This window comes from Ranitomeya variabilis, chromosome 2 (genome assembly GCF_051348905.1).
Source record: "Ranitomeya variabilis isolate aRanVar5 chromosome 2, aRanVar5.hap1, whole genome shotgun sequence".
Taxonomy (NCBI): Eukaryota; Metazoa; Chordata; class Amphibia; order Anura; family Dendrobatidae; genus Ranitomeya; species Ranitomeya variabilis.
The window spans coordinates 442,463,375-442,484,417 of NC_135233.1; the positions used below are offsets into that span (position 1 = coordinate 442,463,375).

At 41.2% G+C, this 21,043-nt stretch overlaps 1 protein-coding gene across 3 annotated transcripts in view; it reads right to left on the reverse strand.

Annotated features, from left to right (window-relative positions):
- LOC143806509 (uncharacterized) overlaps positions 1-21,043 on the reverse strand; it is a 236,519-nt gene that overhangs the window by 120,800 nt on the left and 94,676 nt on the right. For all 3 annotated transcript variants that reach the window (XM_077287123.1, XM_077287125.1, XM_077287124.1), the window contains exons 16-21: positions 15,642-15,920; positions 10,980-11,237; positions 10,393-10,665; positions 7,023-7,301; positions 2,145-2,402; positions 1,561-1,830 (exon numbers count right to left, since the gene is read on the reverse strand). In XM_077287123.1, coding sequence (XP_077143238.1) covers positions 1,561-1,830; positions 2,145-2,402; positions 7,023-7,301; positions 10,393-10,665; positions 10,980-11,237; positions 15,642-15,920 — 1,617 coding nt within the window. The remainder of the gene's footprint in view (positions 1-1,560; positions 1,831-2,144; positions 2,403-7,022; positions 7,302-10,392; positions 10,666-10,979; positions 11,238-15,641; positions 15,921-21,043) is intronic.

Below are 21,043 nucleotides of genomic sequence, written 5' to 3' on the forward strand. Positions count from 1 at the left end.
GAATTCTGTCCATGTGCCTTTAAGACCAGGGAATGCTGGTCAAGTGTGTTTAAGACCTGGGAATACTCTTTAAGGCTGTGTGCACACGTTGCTGAGTTTTCGCGTTTTTTTCGCGCTTTTTCACGATAAAAACGCTATAAAAAAGCAAAAAAAAAAAAGCATACAATATGCATCCCATCATTTAGAATGAATTCCGCATGTGTTGTGCACATCATGCATTTTTTTCCGCGAAAAAAACGCATTGCGGTAAAAAAAACGCAGCATGTTCATTAATTTTGCGGGTTTTTTTTGCGGATTTTCACTATAAAATGCATTGGGAAATGTACGGAAAAAAACGCACCAAAAATGCGGCAAAAAACGCATGCAGATTTCTTGCAGAAAATTTCAGCTATTTCTCAGGAATTTTCTGCAAGAATTCCTGAACGTGTGCACATAGCCTGAAAGTGCTGCACATGTCAGATCCTGCTGCACCTCAGTGCAGGATCGATAAACCCAGTGGAAGATAAGAAAGACCTGGTGGCGGTGCGTATAGGTATAGGTATGACTAGTGATGGGGGAACCCCCCGATGATCGGATCTGCGGGTTCGCCTGAGTTTTCTATAAAATTCGAGCTTGGGGCCAGAGATGACGCGAACTTGAATCCAAACCCCAAGCTTGGACTTTACAGGTTTAGGATGGGGCGGGGGCTGTAAAAGTAAGCAAGAAATTAATAATAAACCTTATAATTAGGCTCTTGAAGATAGGAGTACACATCTTTGGGTTTCTGGAGTGGCTAATGCACCAGTAAAGGCAGGACACAATTAACAGCCTGCAAGCTGTAAGAACGTGTAAGCATGAGAGAGACCTGTGCGGTTTCTGAGAGTTTTGTGCCTGGCATGTGGTAAAGAAACAGTGGGGGACAACGGTAGATTCATGAAACTGTATAATCGTAAAAAAAAGTGTTTGTTTTCCATAACAACCAATCACAGTACAGCTTTAAAGTTGTATTGTGTTCTTGATAAACTGAAAGTTGTGCTCTGATTGGTTGCTATAGGCAAAAAAACAGGATTTTTTTTTTTTTTTTTTAAGACTGCTTTCATAAACCTGCCGTCATGCAATATAAATGTTAAGCGTAAGGAGGTGGTGATAAAGGCACATCTGATGATCGCGACCAAAATTCTGACATTTTTGAGCTTCAGGAAAGTGTGACCTAGACTGTCGCTTACAGACAGAAACCCTTCATCCGCCAGAGCACACTTTACTTGTGAGTTGTAACCATTACCTAGCTAGTGACTGTACCTTTCCCTATCATGTATCAAATATAATTATTAAATGTATAGCACTGTTGAGAGGAAATGTTTACACCCAAGTGGGCTGCAAATGTCTTCAAGGTGTTCGTTACTACTATATACTGATGACACAGCTCAGGCTCATAACGGTCAATGAGTAATTGTTTTCATGACTCACTTCAATGCTTAGAAATATTGAATTTATTTATGTTCATGTAAAAATCTTACTTCAAACCTTGATTTAAATTCTCTAAATATTTCTCCTGTTTTTTCAAGAACACATAGAACCTACTTGTATAGACCGATGCGGTGACCGGAGAGCTCTGATACCCCCGGACTCCGACTGTTACCACAGTTATGGAGTAATTAGTCCCAGATATCAGGCTCTGGAGGGTGACATTTGTTGTGGGACTTGTCACAGATAAGTTAGTTGATGGATATATCCCGTAGCTTATATTATATGTCTTATTCACACCGGCCATATTTACAGGCACCGACCAAGATAATGTCAGGTTCTTTGTCCCAACCATGCCCATTGTTAGGTTAGTTGGTGCCGTTGGATCTGTGCAAAGAAAAATATAAAGCAACAAAATGTTCTAAATACAGTATATCCAGAAAAAAGGTTAAAACAAGTAAACGCTTATAAGAAATAAAAGATGCTAAAAAAATTAAGAATTTATGCTGTTATTTTATAATTACCTATCCTGATTACTATTACCCTATATGTTGTAATGTGTAATGGAAAAAGAAAATCTTATTAAAGTGCATTTACTATGTGTGTGAGATAAATAATAAATAGGAGGCTGAACAGAAATGTATTTTTTTTTTAATTGAGATGTAAACCCTCATATAAAACATGGACGCAGTGATACTCACACGTGGCCTCGGTCACTGATAGAGACGACTGGTTGCAGTTCCCACTCACTATCTGTACAGTGGCCGTATATTCTGTGCCAGGTACTAATCCTGTGAAGATTGCTTGTGTGGTAGTGTTAGATACTCTCTGTATAACTCCTGACAGAATCGCGTTGTAATAATCCACTTTTGCTTTCGCTGTAGCCGGCGTCCAATTCACAACCAGAGAACTAACAGACTGGTTATTTACCACCGAAGAGATGGAAACTTGTTCAGCACCTAATGGAAAAGAGTTCAGGTTTAATAAACACTGACTAAGTATCTACCTGTACAGACCTGATGAAGAGATTGTAACATATATTTATTAAATGCTAAATAATTATTTGATTCAAAAACTAGAAAACAACAGCTTTTATGTAACAACCAAGGGACATAACGATCAGGATCACAGAGGAAATGACCACAGCCACGTCCATGAATGTTGGTGGCTCGCCGATGTCAGTGCTTTTTTCAATCCAGTTTCCTTGGATGCATATTCAGGTGAAATGCAGAGCAGGGAACCACCGGCACTCTGCACCACTATAGCCATGCACACGGCCGGTGGTGCATGATGTCACTGGAATGCTACATCCCGGCCCCTTGAGTCAGCATTTTTTTAATGCGGTTTTGAAGAGTACCAAGACAGAGGACATTATTTTAGGATGGGGGCCAGGCAGTGGCGTACCGCCAAGTGGCCACTTTGGGGCCCATGAATCGCGAGTGGGGTGGGGGGTGGTACGGCCTAGCCCGCCTGGCTTCGTACTTTCAACTGCATCTGCATTCTGGTCCAGTTGTAAACAATGGTGAGAGAGGAAGCCGTCAGCTGATGGTCCCTCTCCCATCATTCCCCCCTCTGCGTCTGAGCTCTGTCATGTCTCAGTGCAGAGAGCACGACTACGTCACTATAGCGCATCCTCGGTGCCGAGCAGCTCAGAGGGTCATAAGATATGTGCTGCAGAGACCAGAGCAGGGGGGAATGCGGAGAGGTGAGTATTTGTTTATTTTTTATGTATGGAGGACTATGTGGTGCCCATACTACCATATGAAGGACTAAGTGGTGCCCATAATACCATATGGAGGACTAGGTGGGGCCCATATTACTGTATGGAGCAATATATGGGATGCATTATTCTGTATTGAGCAATATATGGGGTCCATTATTCTGTATGAAACATTATATGGGGTCCATTATTCTCGATGGAGCAATATATGGGGCCCATAATACTGTATGGATCAATTTATGGGTCCATTCTGTATGGCGCAATATTCGTGGCCCATAATACTGTATGTATCAATATACGGGGACCATTATTCTGCATGGTGCATTATATGGGGTCCATTATTCTGTATGGCGTAATATATGGGGCTCATTATTCTGTATGGAAAACTATGTGGTGCCCATAATAACGTATGGAGGACTATGTGGGGCCTATAATACTGTATGTAGAGCTATGTGGGGCCTATAATACTGTATGAAGGGCAATGTGGGGCCCATAGTACTATACCGAGGGCTATGTGGGGGCCATTTTACTATTTGAAGAGCTATTTGGGGACCATGATACTGTTTGGAGGGCTATGTGGGGACCATTATATTGCTTGGAGGGCAATGTGAGGACCATTATATTGCTTGGAGGGCTTTGTGGGGCTATGTGGGGGAAGTATACTATATGCAAGCAATTATACAATGTGATGGTTTTTGTGGGGTTTATAATACTATGTAGAGGGTTGTGTGGGGGTCAGTATGCTGTTTGGAGGGCTGGGTGGAAGCCATTATACTCTTTGGAGGGCTGGTGCGGATCAGTATACAGTGTGGATGGTTGTACTAGGGCCAGAGCCATCATACTGAGTGGAGGGTTGTAGGGACCCATATACTGTATGAAGGGCTGTGTGGCGATTACGGTTGGGGCACCATACTGTGTTGGGGTCATCATACTTTGCCAGGGGAGGAATGAGGGGGATTAGAGTACAATAGGGTCATCATACTGTGTGTCTGGAGGGTGGAAGTTACTACTGTATTGTTGCCACTATTGTATTTAAGCACATGCATTGCCATTGTATGGGGGAAGCAGACAGGAAATTTACTATAACAGGAACATATGCATTAATATTGTATAGGTGACACAGAGGGTGATTTGTCTACTGTGAGGGGGTCACAGAAGTAGACATCACTGCTATGATATATTTTACTTTTGGGGATACTGTTGCAGTGGGAGTAGCTTTTCTCTGTCCCACCTTGTGACATTTTAACATGACGATACACTATAGTTATTTTTTTAGCCACATCAAATTTTTATTTTTTTTTACTATTATTTCTCGCTGGAGCTAGTAAGTTAACTGTGGCTTCTCACATATGCAACGGACTAGGTTACACACATGGACAAAAGTACTGGTACCCTTCTGTTAAAGTAAGAAAAACCCAGAGTGGTCACTGAAATAACTTGAAACTTACAAAACTAATTTCCAATTTAAACTTTTCTGAAGTGGGTTGAAACTGCAAAAAAAAAAATTGCAATTCCACAAGTGTTTTTTGAGTTTTTCATTTACCATGTTCACTATATGGTAAAACTGACATGGCAATAGGGTTCTCCAGTTCTGCCCAAGTACGCAGATACCAAACATGTATAGTTTGGTGGTAAAAAAAAATAAAAAATTGGAAACTTGCAAAATTGCTTTTTTCACCATTTTCTGAGACCTGTAACGTTTTCATTTTTCAGGAGACGGGGCTTTGAGCAGGTTTTTTTTTTGTGCCCTGAGCAGACATTTGTACTGACACCATTTTGGGGTATATAAAATGTTTTGATCGCCTCTTATTGCATTTTATGGCGTTTTGATTTTTTTTTCCGCTACGTCGTTACGCTGTTTACTGATAAGATTTTGTTTTTTAATTAGATCAGACTTGCAGACTTACGAATGCAGTGATACCAAATATGTTTGATTTTTAAAGAAAAAGAAGGGTGAACTTGTGCTTTTTTAATATTTGTAAAAGTTTTTGTTTCACTTTTTACTGTATTTAATAGTTCCTTTAAGGGACTTCAAGCTGCAATTGTCTGACTGCTTGTGCTATGTGTAGCCGAAATCACAATCTACTATGAATGCTGGCCATGGGCCAGAGTTCATAGGAGAATCATGACAACAGGCATGGGAGTCATCACCGGACTCCCGGCTCCCATAACAACCCATCAGCGCCCTGCGTTCACGTGACGGTGTGCAGGAGGAATGACGTACTCCGAGTCGCTGCATGTCAAATGCTGCTGTCAGATCGACAGTGGGATTTAACAGGTTAACAGCTGCAAGCGGAGCTCTGCTCTACCCCTGGCTGTTAAAAGCACATGATGGCTGACTAAATCAGCTATCACGTGCAGGGAAAGATGCGGGCTTGGTATTAAAGGCAGGGAAATGACCTTTAATACTAATATTTTGTTTTTGCATTACCAGATTCTTATGATGTACACATATTTAGTTGCATATTTGATTGGGTTATTCCTTCACGTGAGCTGAATAGCAGTGTCTGTCAAGATCATTTTTAAAAACTCCATTACTGCGGTTAATCCCACAGTCTGCAGGGGCCCTTGCATAAGGGAGAACCCATATTCTTGGACTTCAGTAATGGTGTAGAATATCAGATTTTCAGTCTTTATCTTTCCCCGTGTATATTAAGTGAAATATGTTCATTATAGATTATGGATTTTATGTATATAAGTGTGCATAACTTTCTTTTTAAACTGTTATAGGTCGTTGTGCATGTTGGTATTCTAACCCCACCAGGTGAGATAGGACCCGCAATTGTTTTCTCACGGTTACCAGTTAAGACCCTATTGCGCTTTAGTGTGCTCCCCAGTTTCTACGCTATACTAACTTTTTTTTATCTCTCTCTTCAGATTTTGGTGTCTATCATGTCATAAGGTGACTCAGTAGAGTGTATGGACCCTCATGTGCCTGTATGCACAATATACCCTAGAGAAAAAAAAACTACGTGTGCGACCTGAATGGCTGCAGACCCTGCCTCATACTTATAGTGGTGACAAAGACACTCGCAAACAGAGAATAACCTGTCAGGAAGGAGCTGTAGAGAGGAATTTTCTGTGGACACTGCCTGCCTGCAAAACCATTCCATTTTTGGGGTGATCTTGCTGTTCCTTGCCAGTGCGCCTGTTATCACTTTCAGCAAAAAAAAAGGGGAGAAGCCAGCACTGCTTATGGTCAGAACGCAATACAAAAGGTGCACATGCACATACTAAATTCTAACTGTATTTCAAATATGAGACATTTAGCAAATAATTTATCAATTCTTTGAGCTACCCCGCCACTTCACGGCAATCTCATAATGGGGCAGTCCTACTCTACGTATTTTATTAACATTGTGCCATTACGGCCTCCTAAATGTATTAAGAGTAGAAAAAGAAAGACACCATTACATTACTATAACATGCAGACTGTACCTGGAGCATTTTCAGAATCACTCCCTTGGTGCCCTTGTCTTTCTTTTTATACTCTTTATACATCTAGGAGGCCATAATGGCACGATGTTAATATAATACGTAGAGTAGGACTGCCCCATTATGAGATTGCCGTGAAGTGGCGGGGTAGCTCAAAGAATTGATCAATTATTTGCTAAATGTCTCATATTTGAACTACAGTTAGAATTCAGTAGGTGCATATGCACCATTTGTATTGCGTTCTAACCATAAGCAATGGTGGCTTCTCTTTTTTTTTTTCTGTTATCACTTTCAGTTACATCAAAGTAGGTGAAAGTGATTCACAATCGCTTCAGCTTCCTAACTGGCCAGATATAGGTTGCTGAAGTTTAATGACTGAGTAGGAGTTATCACTATTTTTAAGACTCTCACATTTTATACGCACCTGTGCAGATGGGCAATAGTGACACCGGGTCAGACTCGGTGATGTTATCGGCAGCTCTGGTATAGACCATGAATGTATAGGTTTCTCCTGATGTCAGATTCATTATTGTCGCCGATTCGTTTGTCACTATTATATTATTTATCATCGATGCTGATGAGGTGACATTGGTCTGGACTCTGTATCTGTATAATGTCTGATACTCATCAGGTCTACTCCACGCCAGAGACACAGAATATGTGGTCACATTAGTGATGAGGAGAGATTTCACCGATATCGGTTCTGAAAGAAACACAATACAAATAAACCCTCAGTACGGATACAAAATGATGGAGCTGCATGTAGTATTATGTAATACTAACCACTGACCAAATCATAAAAAGACGAGTTGCAGGAGAGGAGACTGTAGGCATACCTTTAAGACCATGGAATACTGGTTATGTGCCTTTAAGACCATGGAATACTGGTAATGTGCCTTTAAGACCAGGGAATACTGGTAATGTGCCTTTAAGACCAGGAAATACTGGTGATGTGCCTTAAAGACCAGGGAATGCTGGCCATGGGCCTTTAAGAGCAGGGAATGCTGGCCATGTGCCTTTAAGACCAGGGAATGCTACTCAATTGTGTTTAAGACCAGGGAATACTGCTCATGTGCCTTTAAGACCAGGGAATGCTGCTGGTCATGTGCTTCTAAGACCAAGGAATACTGGTCATGTGCCTTTAAGACCAGGGAATACTGGTCATGTGCCTTTAAGACCAGGGAATGCTGGCCATGGGCCTTTAAGAGCAGGGAATGCTGGCCATGTGCCTTTAAGACCAGGGAATGCTACTCAATTGTGTTTAAGACCAGGGAATACTGCTCATGTGCCTTTAAGACCAGGGAATGCTGCTGGTCATGTGCTTCTAAGACCAAGGAATACTGGTCATGTGCCTTTAAGACCAGGGAATGCTGGTCATGTGCCTTTGAGACCAGGGAATGCTGGTCAAGTGTGTTTAAGACCTGGGAATACCCTTTAAAAGTGCTGCACATGTCAGATCCTGCTGCACCTCAGTGCAGGATCGATAAACCCAGTGGAAGATAAGAACGACCTTGTGGCAGTGCGTATAGGTATAGGTATGACTAGTGATGGGCGAACCCCCCGACGATCGGATCTGCGGGTTCGCCCGAGTTTTTTATAAAGTTCGAGCTCGGGGCCAGAGATGACGCGAACTTGAGTCCAAACCCCGAGCTTGGACTTTACAGATATGGGATGGGACGGGAAGGGGGGCTGTAAAAGTAAGCAAGAAATTAATAATAAACCTTACAATTATACTTACCCGTCCAGCGACGCGTCCTCCCGTCCCGCTGTCTCGTGGCCACATCTGCTTCCAGGGCCGCTCATTACCTTCCGGCGGTATTCACTGCACTCGACAGTCTTTGGCTTTTTCCAGCAGTGTTCGTGAGGAGACGCCACCGCACAATCACTATCAGAAAAAGCCGGAAGGACGCGTCGCTGGACAGGTAAGTATAATTATAATGTTTATTATTAATTTAATGCTTTCTTTTACAGGCCCTGAACCCAAACTGGTGTTCGGGACCTTGTGATGGTGTTCGGTACGGGTCCAGAACTTTACAGTTCGGGTTTGCCCATCCTTAAGTACGACCACTCATATAGTGACAGTTAGTTGCCGTAAACTTGGATACTCAACTCGCTACAATGCCCTGAACATGGGGTAATTGATATAGTGAATTAGAATAACTATACTACATTTCTAATTGGTGGTATTTGCTAATATTATTATTATTATTACACCCACTACATATTAGAATAGGATCTTGAAGATAGGAGTACCCATCTTTGGGTTTTCGGAGTGGCTAATGCACCAGTAAAGGCAGGACACAATTAACAGCCTGCAAGCTGTAAGAACGTGTAAGCATGAGAGAGACCTGTGCTGTTTCTGAGTGTTTTGTGCCTGGCATGTGGTAAAGAAACAGTGGGGGACAACGGTAGATGCATGAAACTGTAAAATCGTAAAAAGTGTTTCCATAACAACCAATCACAGTACAGCTTTAAAGTTGTATTGTGTTCTTGATAAACTGAAAGTTGTGCTTTGATTGGTTGCTATAGGCAAAAAAAGAGGATTTTTTTTATTTTTTAAGACAGCTTTCATAAACCTGCCGTCATGCAATATAAATGTTAGTAGAGTAGCTGCGGAGACACCATCACGTTTTTCTCAACGCAAGCAGTGAATAGCCAGGCCTTTCCCCGGGAAGGAACAACCACGGGAAGGGCAGCATCCAGTAAAGGAAAACATCCAATACAGGAAAACCACCTATGCCAAGCATGGTATCCATCCACAGACAGCTGTTTCGGGGTGTTTGCCCCTCATCAGTGTGGAGTAGGAATCTGGCTATTAGGAGCAGTGCCTAGTAAAAGGCTGTAAAGGCACAGACGATTGGCCTCGGGGAGACCAAAACATCCAACACCGTGGAGACACCATCACGTGTTTCTCAACGCAGTGATCCAGAACACTGCCCCCATCCCTTATGGGAAATATGCAAATGCATATAGAGTAGCTGCGGAGACACCATCACGTGTTTCTCAACGCAAGCAGTGAATAGCCAGGCCTTTCCCCGGGAAGGAACAACCACGTCAACTCGTCAGTATTCTCTCTCTCAGGGAAGCTGCCGAACTGGGATCACTGTCCCGGGCAATGCCTTGCTCACCAGGCCACCTGACAGTCCAGATCTTCAGACGGGCTGTAGCTTCCCCAAACGCAGTGCCATCACGGACTCTGCACACGCGTCCTCTCTGTGTGCAATTCAGGACGTCCATCCCCATTTGGGACCGTCCAACACACAGGCCCCCAGGTCCAAGGCCTCCCCCATGTGCTCTTCAGGGATCTATTTCTACTCCCAGGACCTCCCAACACAGAGGCCCTCCAGGACCTGGCACACAGACCACTCAGGTCCATCCATCTTTTTCCCATGTGACCCACATGGTCACATTATATACTTGTAGCCACTCCCATAGGTGGGAGGTGGCTAGTTCAACCATTACAACTACAGATATGCCTCCATGCATATCCTGAGGAGCACATGCAGCGCCACCTAGATGTAACAGGGGTCACTGCATCACATATATATTATATATAATATATATATATATATATATATATATATATATATATATATATATATATATATACATATGTCACTGTTGAGAGGAAATGCTTACACCCAAGTGGGCTGCAAATGTCTTCAAGGTGTTCGTTACTAATATATGCTTATAAATATTGAATTTATTTATGTTCATGTAAAAATCTTACTTCAAACCTTGATTTAAATTCTCTAAATATTTCTCCTTTTTTTTCAAGAACACATAGAACCTACTTGTATAGACCGATGTGGTGACCGGAGAGCTCTGATAGCCCCGGATTCCGACTGTTACCACAGTTGTGGAGTAATTAGTCCCAGATATCAGGCTCTGGAGGGTGGTGACATTTGTTGTGGAACTTGTCACAGATAAGTTAGTTGCTGGAGATATCCCGTAGCTTATATTATATGTCTTATTCACACCGGTCATATTTACTGGCTCCGGCCAAGATAATGTCAGGTTCTTTGTCCCAACCATGCCGATTGTTAGGTTACTTGGTGCTGTTGGATCTGTGCAAAGAAAAATATAAAGCAACAAAATGTTCTAAATACAGTGTATCCAGAAAAAAGGTTAAAAACAATGAAACGCTTATAAGAAATAAAAGATGCTAAAAAATTTAAGTATTTATGTCATTATTTTACAATTACCTATCCTGATCACCATTACCCTATATGTTGTAATGTGTAATGGAAAAAGAAAACCTTATTAACGTGCATTTACTATGTGTGTGAGATAAATAATAAATAGGAGGCTGAACAGAAATGTATTTTTTTTAAATTGAGAAGTAAAACCTCATATAAAACATGGACGCAGTGATACTCACACGTGGCCTCGGTCACCGATAGAGACGACTGGTTGCAGTTCCCACTCACTATCTGTACAGTGGCCGTATATTCTGTGCCAGGTACTAATCCTGTGAAGATTGCTTGTGTGGTAGTGTTAGATACTCTCTGTATAACTCCTGACAGAATTGCGTTGTAATAATCCACTTTTGCTTTCGCTGTAGCCGGCGTCCAATTCACAACCAGAGAACTAACAGACTGGTTATTTACCACCGAAGAGATGGAAACTTGTTCAGCACCTAATGGAAATGAGTTCAGGTTTAATAAACACTGAGTAAGTATCTACCTGTACAGACCTGATGAAGAGATTGTAAAATATATTTATTAAATGCTAAATAATTATTTGATTCAAAAGCTAGAAAACAACAGCTTTTATGTAACAACCAAGGGGTATAAGGCTAGGTTCACACTGTGTTAGTGCCATCCGTTTAACAGATCAGTTACTAAGCGGCACTAATGCAATGTAACAGATCCGTTAACGCACCCATTGCCATCTATTATCGGAACGCATCCTAACGCATGTCAAAATGGGCATGCGTTTGTGATGGTCCATTACTTTGTGACGTACCTTCAAACACGGTCTACCGCGTTTTTGGGTATATTAGGTTTAGTAAGCATAGACCTCCATTACTAACGCATGCCGGTACCATGCGTTAGCGCATGCGCTAACGCAATTGTAGAAAAACAGATTTTGGGCATCAGCGTTAGCGCATCAGTTTAACGGATCAGTTAGACGGATGGCACTAACGCGACGTGAACCTAACTTAACGATCAGGGTCACAGAGGAAATGACCACAACCACATCCATGAATGATGGTGGCTCGCCGATGTCATTGCTTTTTTCAATTCAGTTTCCTTGGATGCATATTCAGTTGAAATGCAGAGCAGGGAACCACCGGCACTCTGCACCACAATAACCATGCACACGGCCGGTGGCACATGACGTCACTGGAATGCTACATCCCGGCCCCATGAGTCAGCATTTTTTAATGCGTTTTTGAAGAGTACCAGGACAGAGGACATTATTTTAGAATGGGGGCCAGGCAGTGGCGTACCGCAACGTGGCCACTTTGGGGCCCGAGAGTCGCTGGTGGGGTGGGGGGTGGTACGGCCTAGCCCGCCTGGCTTCGTACTTTCATCTGCACCCTGGTCCAATTGTAAACAATGGTGGGAGAGGAAGCCGTCAGCTGATGCTCCCTCTCCCATCATTCCTCCATCGTGCCCTCTGCGCTGAGATGTCGGAGAGCTCAGACGCAGAGGGCACGATTACGTCACTACAGCGCATCCTCGGTGCCAAGCAGTTCAGAGGGTCATAAAGTATGAGCTGCAGAGACCAGAGCAGGGGGGGGAATGCGGAGGGGTGAGCATTTATTTATTTTTTATGTATGGAGGACTATGTGGTGCACATAATACCATATGGAGGACTATGTGGGAACCATAATACCATATGGAGGACTATGTGGGAACCATAATACCATATGGAGGACTATGCGGGGCCCATAATACTGTATGGAGCACTATGTAGGGCCCATGGAGCACTATATGGGATCCATTATTCTGTATTGAGCAATATATGGGATCCATTAATCTGTATGAAACATTATATGGGGTCCATGCTCTATGGAGCAATATATGGGGCCCATAATACTGTATAGATCAGTTTATGGGGCTCATTATTCTGTATGGAGCAATACTGTATATGGGTCCATTCTGTATGGAGCAATATATGTGGCCCATAATACTGCGGATGCTACTGTGTGAGCATATGCGACAGACTAGATTACACACATGGACAAAAGTACTGGTACCCTTCTGTTAAAATAAGAAAAACCCACAATGGTCAGTGAAATAACTTGAAACTTACAACTTACAAAAGTAATTTCCAATTTAAACTTAAACTGAATATCTGAAGTGGGTTGAAATTGCAATTCCACAAGTGTTTTTTTTTGCGTTTTTCATTTACCATGTTCACTATATGGTAAAACTGACATGGCAATAGGATTCTCCAGTTCTGCCCAAGTACGCAGACACCAAACATGTATGGTTTGGCGGTAAAAAAAAAAAATGACAAGAAATTGGAAACTTGCAAAACTGCCTTTGTCACCACCGAGACCTGTAACGTTTTCATTTTTCAGGATACGGGGCTTTGTGACATCTTGTTTTTTTGCGCCCTGAGCAGATACTTTTACTAAAACCATTTTGGGGTACATACGATGTTTTGATTGCCTCTTATTGCATTTTCTGGTGTTTTGCTTTTTTTTCCCGTTACGCTGTTTACTGATCAGATTTTTTTTTTATTAGATCAGACTTGCAGACTTACGAATGCAGTGAGGCAAAAGAAGGGTTAACTTGTGTTGTTTTTTTTTACATTTTTAAAAGTTTTTTTTTTCATTTTTTACTGTATTTAATAGTTCTTTTAGGGGACTTCAAGCTGCAATTGTCTGACTGCTTGTGCTATGTGTAGCTGAAATCAGAATCTACTATGAATGCTGGCCATGGGCCGGAGTTCATAGGAGAATCATGATGGCAGGCATGGGAGTCATCACCGGACTCCCGGCTCCCATGACAACACATCGGCACCCTGCATTTATGTGATGGGTGCGCTGGTGTGCAGTTGGAATGACGTTCTCCCAGTCGTTGCATGTCAAATGCTGCTGTCAGAGATTGACAGCAGGATTTAACAGGTTAACAGCTGCGAGCGGAGCTCTTCCCTGCCAGCGGCTGTTAAAAGCACATGACGGCTGATTAAATCAGCCATCTTGTGCAGGGAAAGATGCGGGTGTGGCATTAAAGGGAGGTACATGACCTTGGACGTACATGTATGTCAAAGTTCGTGATGGGGTTAAAGAGTAAAGAAACATTACTTTTAAAAAAATAATAATAATATTTGAGTGCTTATTTATTAGTAAACATTAGTGGAGGCCCGCATCCTGAGACACCAATAGATTGCTCAAAAACCCACCGGCGGCAGCTCAGGCAACAGGAGCACAGTTCCCACTGGAGCATGCACACAAACCAGAATACAGAGTCAATAAAAAACATAGCCTCTACACTGACCTAAGTGCTCAATGTAGAGCTCAGAATAAATGTGAACAGATCTTCATACAAATTTTTGGGAGGCAGAATAAACAAATAAAATGCAGTTCAATAATTATTTTATATATTTTTACATCATTCACCTAATGGTATAAAGCTTCATTCTTTGGGTTAGTATGATTACAGTGATATCACATGTAGATAGCGTTTTATGTTTTGCTATTATTTCACACAATTATTTTTCTCTAAAAATTTGTTGTTTTCTTGTCATTTTCTGAGAGTGATAACGTTTTGTATTTTTCGGGGAGAAAACTATGTTAAGACTTTTTATTAATAGGATGAGCTGAAGTTTTTCTTGGTACCAAGAATGATGAGCAAAAACTAGCAATTCAGAATTATTTTTTGTTGTTGTTTTAAAATATGATCACAGAGATGCTACATTTATTTGGGATTTTTTTTTTTTTAAGTTTTGCTACTTTTGGACACTAAAAACTATTTTCTACCAATAACTTGCAAGAGCGCAATAGTGTCTTATCCTAATATAAAAGAGAGAAAAACGAGTAGATGCGTTCACTTTGCAAGGTTGTGTGAGACACAACCACTGATAAAAATAGATGCTGCAGCTGGGATATGATATGATGATGTATCAGGAATGAGATTGGGAGATGGAATGGAAAATCATCCTACCAGTAAGAGCAGAATACGTCAATTCTCTAGCAATCTCATTCCTAATATTTTGTTTTTGCATTACCAGATTCTTATGATGTACACATATTTAGTTACATATTTGACTGGGTTATTCCTTCACGTGAACTGGATAGCAGTGTCTGACAAGAACATTTTTAAACTCCCTTACTCCGGTTTGATCTTACAGTCTGCAGGGGCCCTTGCATAAGGGAGAACCCATATTCCTGGACTTCAGTAATGGTGTAGAATATCAGATTTTTAGTCTTTACCTTTGCCCTTGTATATTAATTGAAATATGTCAATTATAGATTATGGATTTTATGTATATAAGTGTGTGCAGAACATTCTTTTTAAACTGTTATATGTTGTGCATGTTGCTATTCTAACCCCACCAGGTGAGATAGGACCCGCAATTGTTTTCTCACGGTTACCAGTTAAGACCCTATTGCGCTTTAGTGTGCTCCCCAGTTTCTACGCTATACTAACTTTTTTTTCTCGCTCTCTTCAGATTTTGGTGTCTATCATGTCATAAGGTGACTCAGTAGAGTGTATGGACCCTCATGTGTCTGTATGCACAATATTATCTAGGAAAAAAAACTACGTGTGCGACCTGAATGGCTGCAGACCCTGCCTCATACTTATAGTGGTGAGGAAGACACTCACAAACAGAGAGGATAACCTGTCAGGAAGGAGCTGTGGAGAGGAATTTTCTGTGGACACGGCCTGCCAAACCATTCCATTTTTAGGGTGATCTTGCTGTTCCTCGCAAGTGCGCCTGTTATCACTTTCAGTTACATCAAAGTAGGTGACAGTGATTCACAATCGCCTCGGCTTCCTAACTGGCCAGATATAGGTTGTTGAGGTTTAATGACTGAGTAGGAGTTATCACTAATTTTAAAACTCTCACATTTTATACGCACCTGTGCAGATGGGCAATAGTGACACCGGGTCAGACTCGGTGCTGTTATCGGCAGCTCTGGTATAGACCATGAATGTATAGGTTTCTCCTGATGTCAGATTCATTATTGTCGCCGATTCGTTTGTCACTATTATATTATTTATCATCAATGCTGATGAGGTGACATTGGTCTGGACTCTGTATCTGTATAATGTCTGATACTCATCAGGTCTACTCCACGCCAGAGACACAGAATATGTGGTCACATTAGTGATGAGGAGAGATTTCACCGATATCGGTTCTGAAAGAAACACAATACAAATAAACCATCAGTGCGGATACAAACTGATGGAGATGCTTGTAGTATTATGTAATACTAACTACTGACCAAATCATAAAAAGACGAGCTGCAGGACAGCAGATTGTAGGCCTATCAGAGATTTCACAAACCGAGAGTGTATGACTTTTTAGAAGTGAAAACGTTATGTGCCAAGGAGATGTATGCATTGCTTCCATTTCATAATCTGAACATGTCCATAGACTATTATGCCAGGATCCATTTTGCCATCAATAATGAAGAAATATATTGGCATTTTATTATGACCCTTGCATATTTTATTTCTTCTAAAGAAGTACTCTCAACAAAAATGTAACCTCCTAATCCTTTCTAAATATGTATGTGTTGTAGTATAAGTGCATTAAAATACTTCCCCAATTGCAGTCTCCCCCCATTTTTCAACAACGCTATGTTCCTCCTTTGGATCACATGACTTCAAATCAAGCCTAGCCGAATCACACAAGGGTTTCTGTGGCCAGGACATCACTTTCATAATGTAAGTCTAAGGAGCCTAGTTCTGAGGCGACATAGGTTTACAATGGTGGATGTAGCACCACCCTACAAAGCTGGAAAAGATGAAGAGAGCTCATATAACCTAGAAGGCCACAGAAGCTGGGAAGTGGAGAAAACTGAAATCTAAGTATCTTAACCCCTTCCCAACAAGGCCATTTTCCGTTTTTAGATTTTCATTGTTTCCTCTCCTTGTTCCAAAAGCCATATTTTATTTATGTTTTCTGTCAACATATACTTGCTTTATGCAGGATGAGTTGTACTTTTGAATGACACCATTTAATTGACCACACACTGTACTATAAAACAGGAAAAATGCCTTCAAAAATCAAGGATGTCTGAAGCCTATGGACATTAAGCTAAATTATCCCACAAGTAAATGTAATGCATTTGAACTCTTTATTAACCTGAAAAGGTTTAATTAGAAAAAGGATCATTAAAAAGGCATGAAATGGTGTTTATGCACAGTGTATATTGGGGATATACGTATAATCAATTATACCTGACATTTCTTATTGCTGGTATGAAAAATATTTAAAATTGAGAGTTGAAGAGTTTTCTATCCACTGGCTAACACGGTACCATACCAAGATATATATCTTTCTTATTGCTGGTATGTCACTTGTGTTTGGATCAGCCCACTAGTGGGTTCTAATGTAGTTTTGGTGCCTTTTGTACTTATTAAACTTGCATCCATTCTGTATTGCTCTCCATTAACTTGACAGGGGTCCTCGAACACATAAGACGTGTAAAATAAACTTCATATTGAGTTTGAACCAACTGGACTACAGTGTGCTACATTTTTAGTGGTTTCCTCTGGACACAAACTTTGCAAAAGTTGAAAATGGGAGAAAACTTTACGAACATTAGATATTATAAGGGTTTTTGCAGGTTAAAAGGGATAATCCTGATCATATAATTGTATAGATCATCAACATAAAAATCGGTGGCTTTTGATATCCCCACCAATCAGCTGTTTTTCTGTCCGAGACCTGACACCCCCACCGATCAGCTGTTGTCCTCTCTTGTGGTGGGCAAATGTAAACAAGGAACTGAGTTAATAGCACAGCTTAATTTATTGTGTAAAGGCTGTTCCCGGACTCTGCAGTTCGACTCCTGCTGAAGTGAATAGGAACCGAGCTATAGTCCGCAAGAGTGTACAAGACACCGTGAACGGAGCTGGGCTGTTCACTTTATTCACAATAAAACTGCTAATATGTGGAGGTGCTAAGTGTTGGTCCGCTATCCCAAGGTAATCATCATCATAAGCTTTCAAGTCTAAAAGCGGTCATGCACATTATATGAATTTCTGATGAACCTGACGATTCTGGTGGGACTAGCTGACCACTTCAAGTTAATGGGACTATCCCAACTCATCACGGATTTCAGAATAAGAGGTTAAACAAGGAGCGGCATATTGAAATCTAGCAGAAGATAAGCCATGGCATATCATGCATGTGTATGTGTGAGAAGGCCATCAGGAAGAGAAAACCAAGAGAAAAAGAAGACATGCTATGTAGCCGGGACCACCAGGCCATCAGGGAGAATAACTATTGACTGATTGCTATCTAATACTAATACTAATGCCAGAAGCCTCGCCAACAAAATGGATGAATTAGAACTAATGTTGTTGGAGCATAATTATGACATGGTGGGGATATCTGAGACGTGGCTGGATGAGAGCCATGACTGGGCTGTTAACTTGCAGGGCTATAGCCTGTTCAGAAATGACCGTACAGATAAGCGAGGGGGAGGGGTGTGTCTATATGTAAAATCTTCCTTAAAACCCATCCTGCGTGATAATATAGGTGAATTTAATGAAAATGTAGAGTCCCTGTGGGTGGAGATAAGGGGAGGGGGAAAAAATAATAAATTACTGATAGGGGTTTGTTATAAATCTCCAAAACTAATGGAAGCAATGGAGAATATCCTCGTAAAGCAAATAGATGAAGCTGCGACTCAAGGAGAAGTCATTATTATGGGGGACTTCAACTACCCTGAAATAGATTGGGGAACAGAAACCTGCAGTTCCAGCAAAGGTAATCGGTTTTTGACAACTATGAGAGACAATTACCTTTCACAACTGGTTCAGGACCCAACAAGGAGGGGGGCACTGCTAGACCTAATATTAACCAACAGGCCAGACCGCATATCAAATATAAGGGTTGGGGGTCACTTGGGGAATAGTGATCACAAAATAATAAGTTTTCATGTAACCTTTAATAAGATGGGTAGTAGGGGGGTGACAAGGACACTAAACTTCAGGAGGGCAAATTTCCAACGGATGAGAGAGGATCTTGGTGCAATTAACTGGGACAATATCCTGAGACACAAAAATACACAAAGAAAATGGGAGACATTTATTAGCATCCTGGATAGGACCTGTGCACAGTATATACCGTATGGGAATAAACATACTAGAAATAGGAGGAAACCAATATGGCTAAATAGAGCTGTAAGGGGTGCAATAAGGGACAAAAAGAAAGCATTTAGAGAATTAAAGGAAGTAGGTAGTGAGGAGGCATTAAATAAATACAAAAAATTAAATAAATTCTGTAAAAAGCAAATCAAGGCAGCAAAGATTGAGACAGAGAGACTCATTGCCAGAGAGAGTAAAAATAATCCCAAAATATTCTTTAACTATATAAATAGTAAGAAACTAAAAAATGACAGTGTTGGCCCCGTTAAAAATAGTCTGGGTGAAATGGTGGATGAGGATGAGGAAAAAGCCAATATGCTAAATGACTTTTTTTCATCAGTATTTACAAAAGAAAATCCCATGGCAGACAAAATGACTAGTGATAAAAATTCCCCATTAAATGTCACCTGCTTAACCCAGCAGGAAGTACAGCGGCGTCTAAAAATAACTAAAATTGATAAATCTCCGGGCCCGGATGGGATACACCCCCGAGTACTGCAGGAACTAAGTACAGTCATTGATAGACCATTATTTTTAATCTTTAAAGACTCCATAATAACAGGGTCTGTACCGCAGGACTGGCGTATAGCAAATGTGGTGCCAATATTCAAAAAGGGGCTAAAACTGAACTCGGTAATTATAGGCCAGTAAGCTTAACCTCTACTGTGGGTAAAATCCTGGAGGGCATTCTAAGGGATGCTATGCTGGAGTATCTGAAGAGGAATAACCTCATGACCCAGTATCAGCACGGGTTTACTAGGGACCGTTCATGTCAGACTAATTTGATCAGCTTCTATGAAGAGGTAAGTTCAGGACTGGACCAAGGGAACCCAGTGGACGTAGTATATATGGACTTTTCCAAAGCTTTTGATACGGTGCCACACAAAAGGTTGTTACATAAAATGAGAGTAATGGGGATAGGGGAAAATATGTGTAAGTGGGTTGAGAGCTGGCTCAGGGATAGGAAACAAAGGGTGGTTATTAATGGAGCACACTCGGACTGGGTCACGGTTAGCAGTGGGGTACCACAGGGGTCAGTATTGGGCCCTCTTCTTTTTAACATATTTATTAATGACCTTGTAGGGGGCATTCAGAGTAGAATTTCAATATTTGCAGATGACACTAAACTCTGCAGGGTAATCAATACAGGGGAGGACAATTTTATATTACAGGATGATTTATGTAAACTAGAAGCTTGGGCTGATAAATGGCAAATGAGCTTTAATGGGGATAAATGTAAGGTCATGCACTTGGGTAGAAGTAATAAGATGTATAACTATGTGCTTAATTCTAAAACTCTGGGCAAAACCGTCAATGAAAAAGACCTGGGTGTATGGGTGGATGACAAACTCATATTCAGTGGCCAGTGTCAGGCAGCTGCTACAAAGGCAAATAAAATAATGGGATGTATTAAAAGAGGCATAGATGCTCATGAGGAGAACATAATTTTACCTCTATACAAGTCACTAGTTCGACCACACTTAGAATACTGTGCACAGTTCTGGTCTCCGGTGTATAAGAAAGACATAGCTGAACTGGAGCGGGTGCAGAGAAGAGCGACCAAGGTTATTAGAGGACTGGGGGGTCTGCAATACCAAGATAGGTTATTACACTTGGGGCTATTTAGTTTGGAAAAACGAAGACTAAGGGGTGATCTTATTTTAATGTATAAATATATGAGGGGACAGTACAAAGACCTTTCTGATGATCTTTTTAATCATAGACCTGAGACAGGGACAAGGGGGCATCCTCTACGTCTGGAGGAAAGAAGGTTTAAGCATAATAACAGACGCGGATTCTTTACTGTAAGAGCAGTGAGACTATGGAACTCTCTGTCGTATGATGTTGTAATGAGTGATTCATTAATTAAATTTAAGAGGGGACTGGATACCTTTCTGGAAAAGTATAATGTTACAGGGTATATACACTAGATTCCTTGATAAGGCGTTGATCCAGGGAACTAGTCTGATTGCCGTATGTGGAGTCGGGAAGGAATTTTTTTCCCCATGGTGGAGTTACTCTTTGCCACATGGGGTTTTTTTGCCTTCCCCTGGATCAACATGTTAGGGCATGTTAGGTTAGGCTATGGGTTGAACTAGATGGACTTACAGTCTTCCTTCAACCTTAATAACTATGTAACTATGTAACTATGTAATAC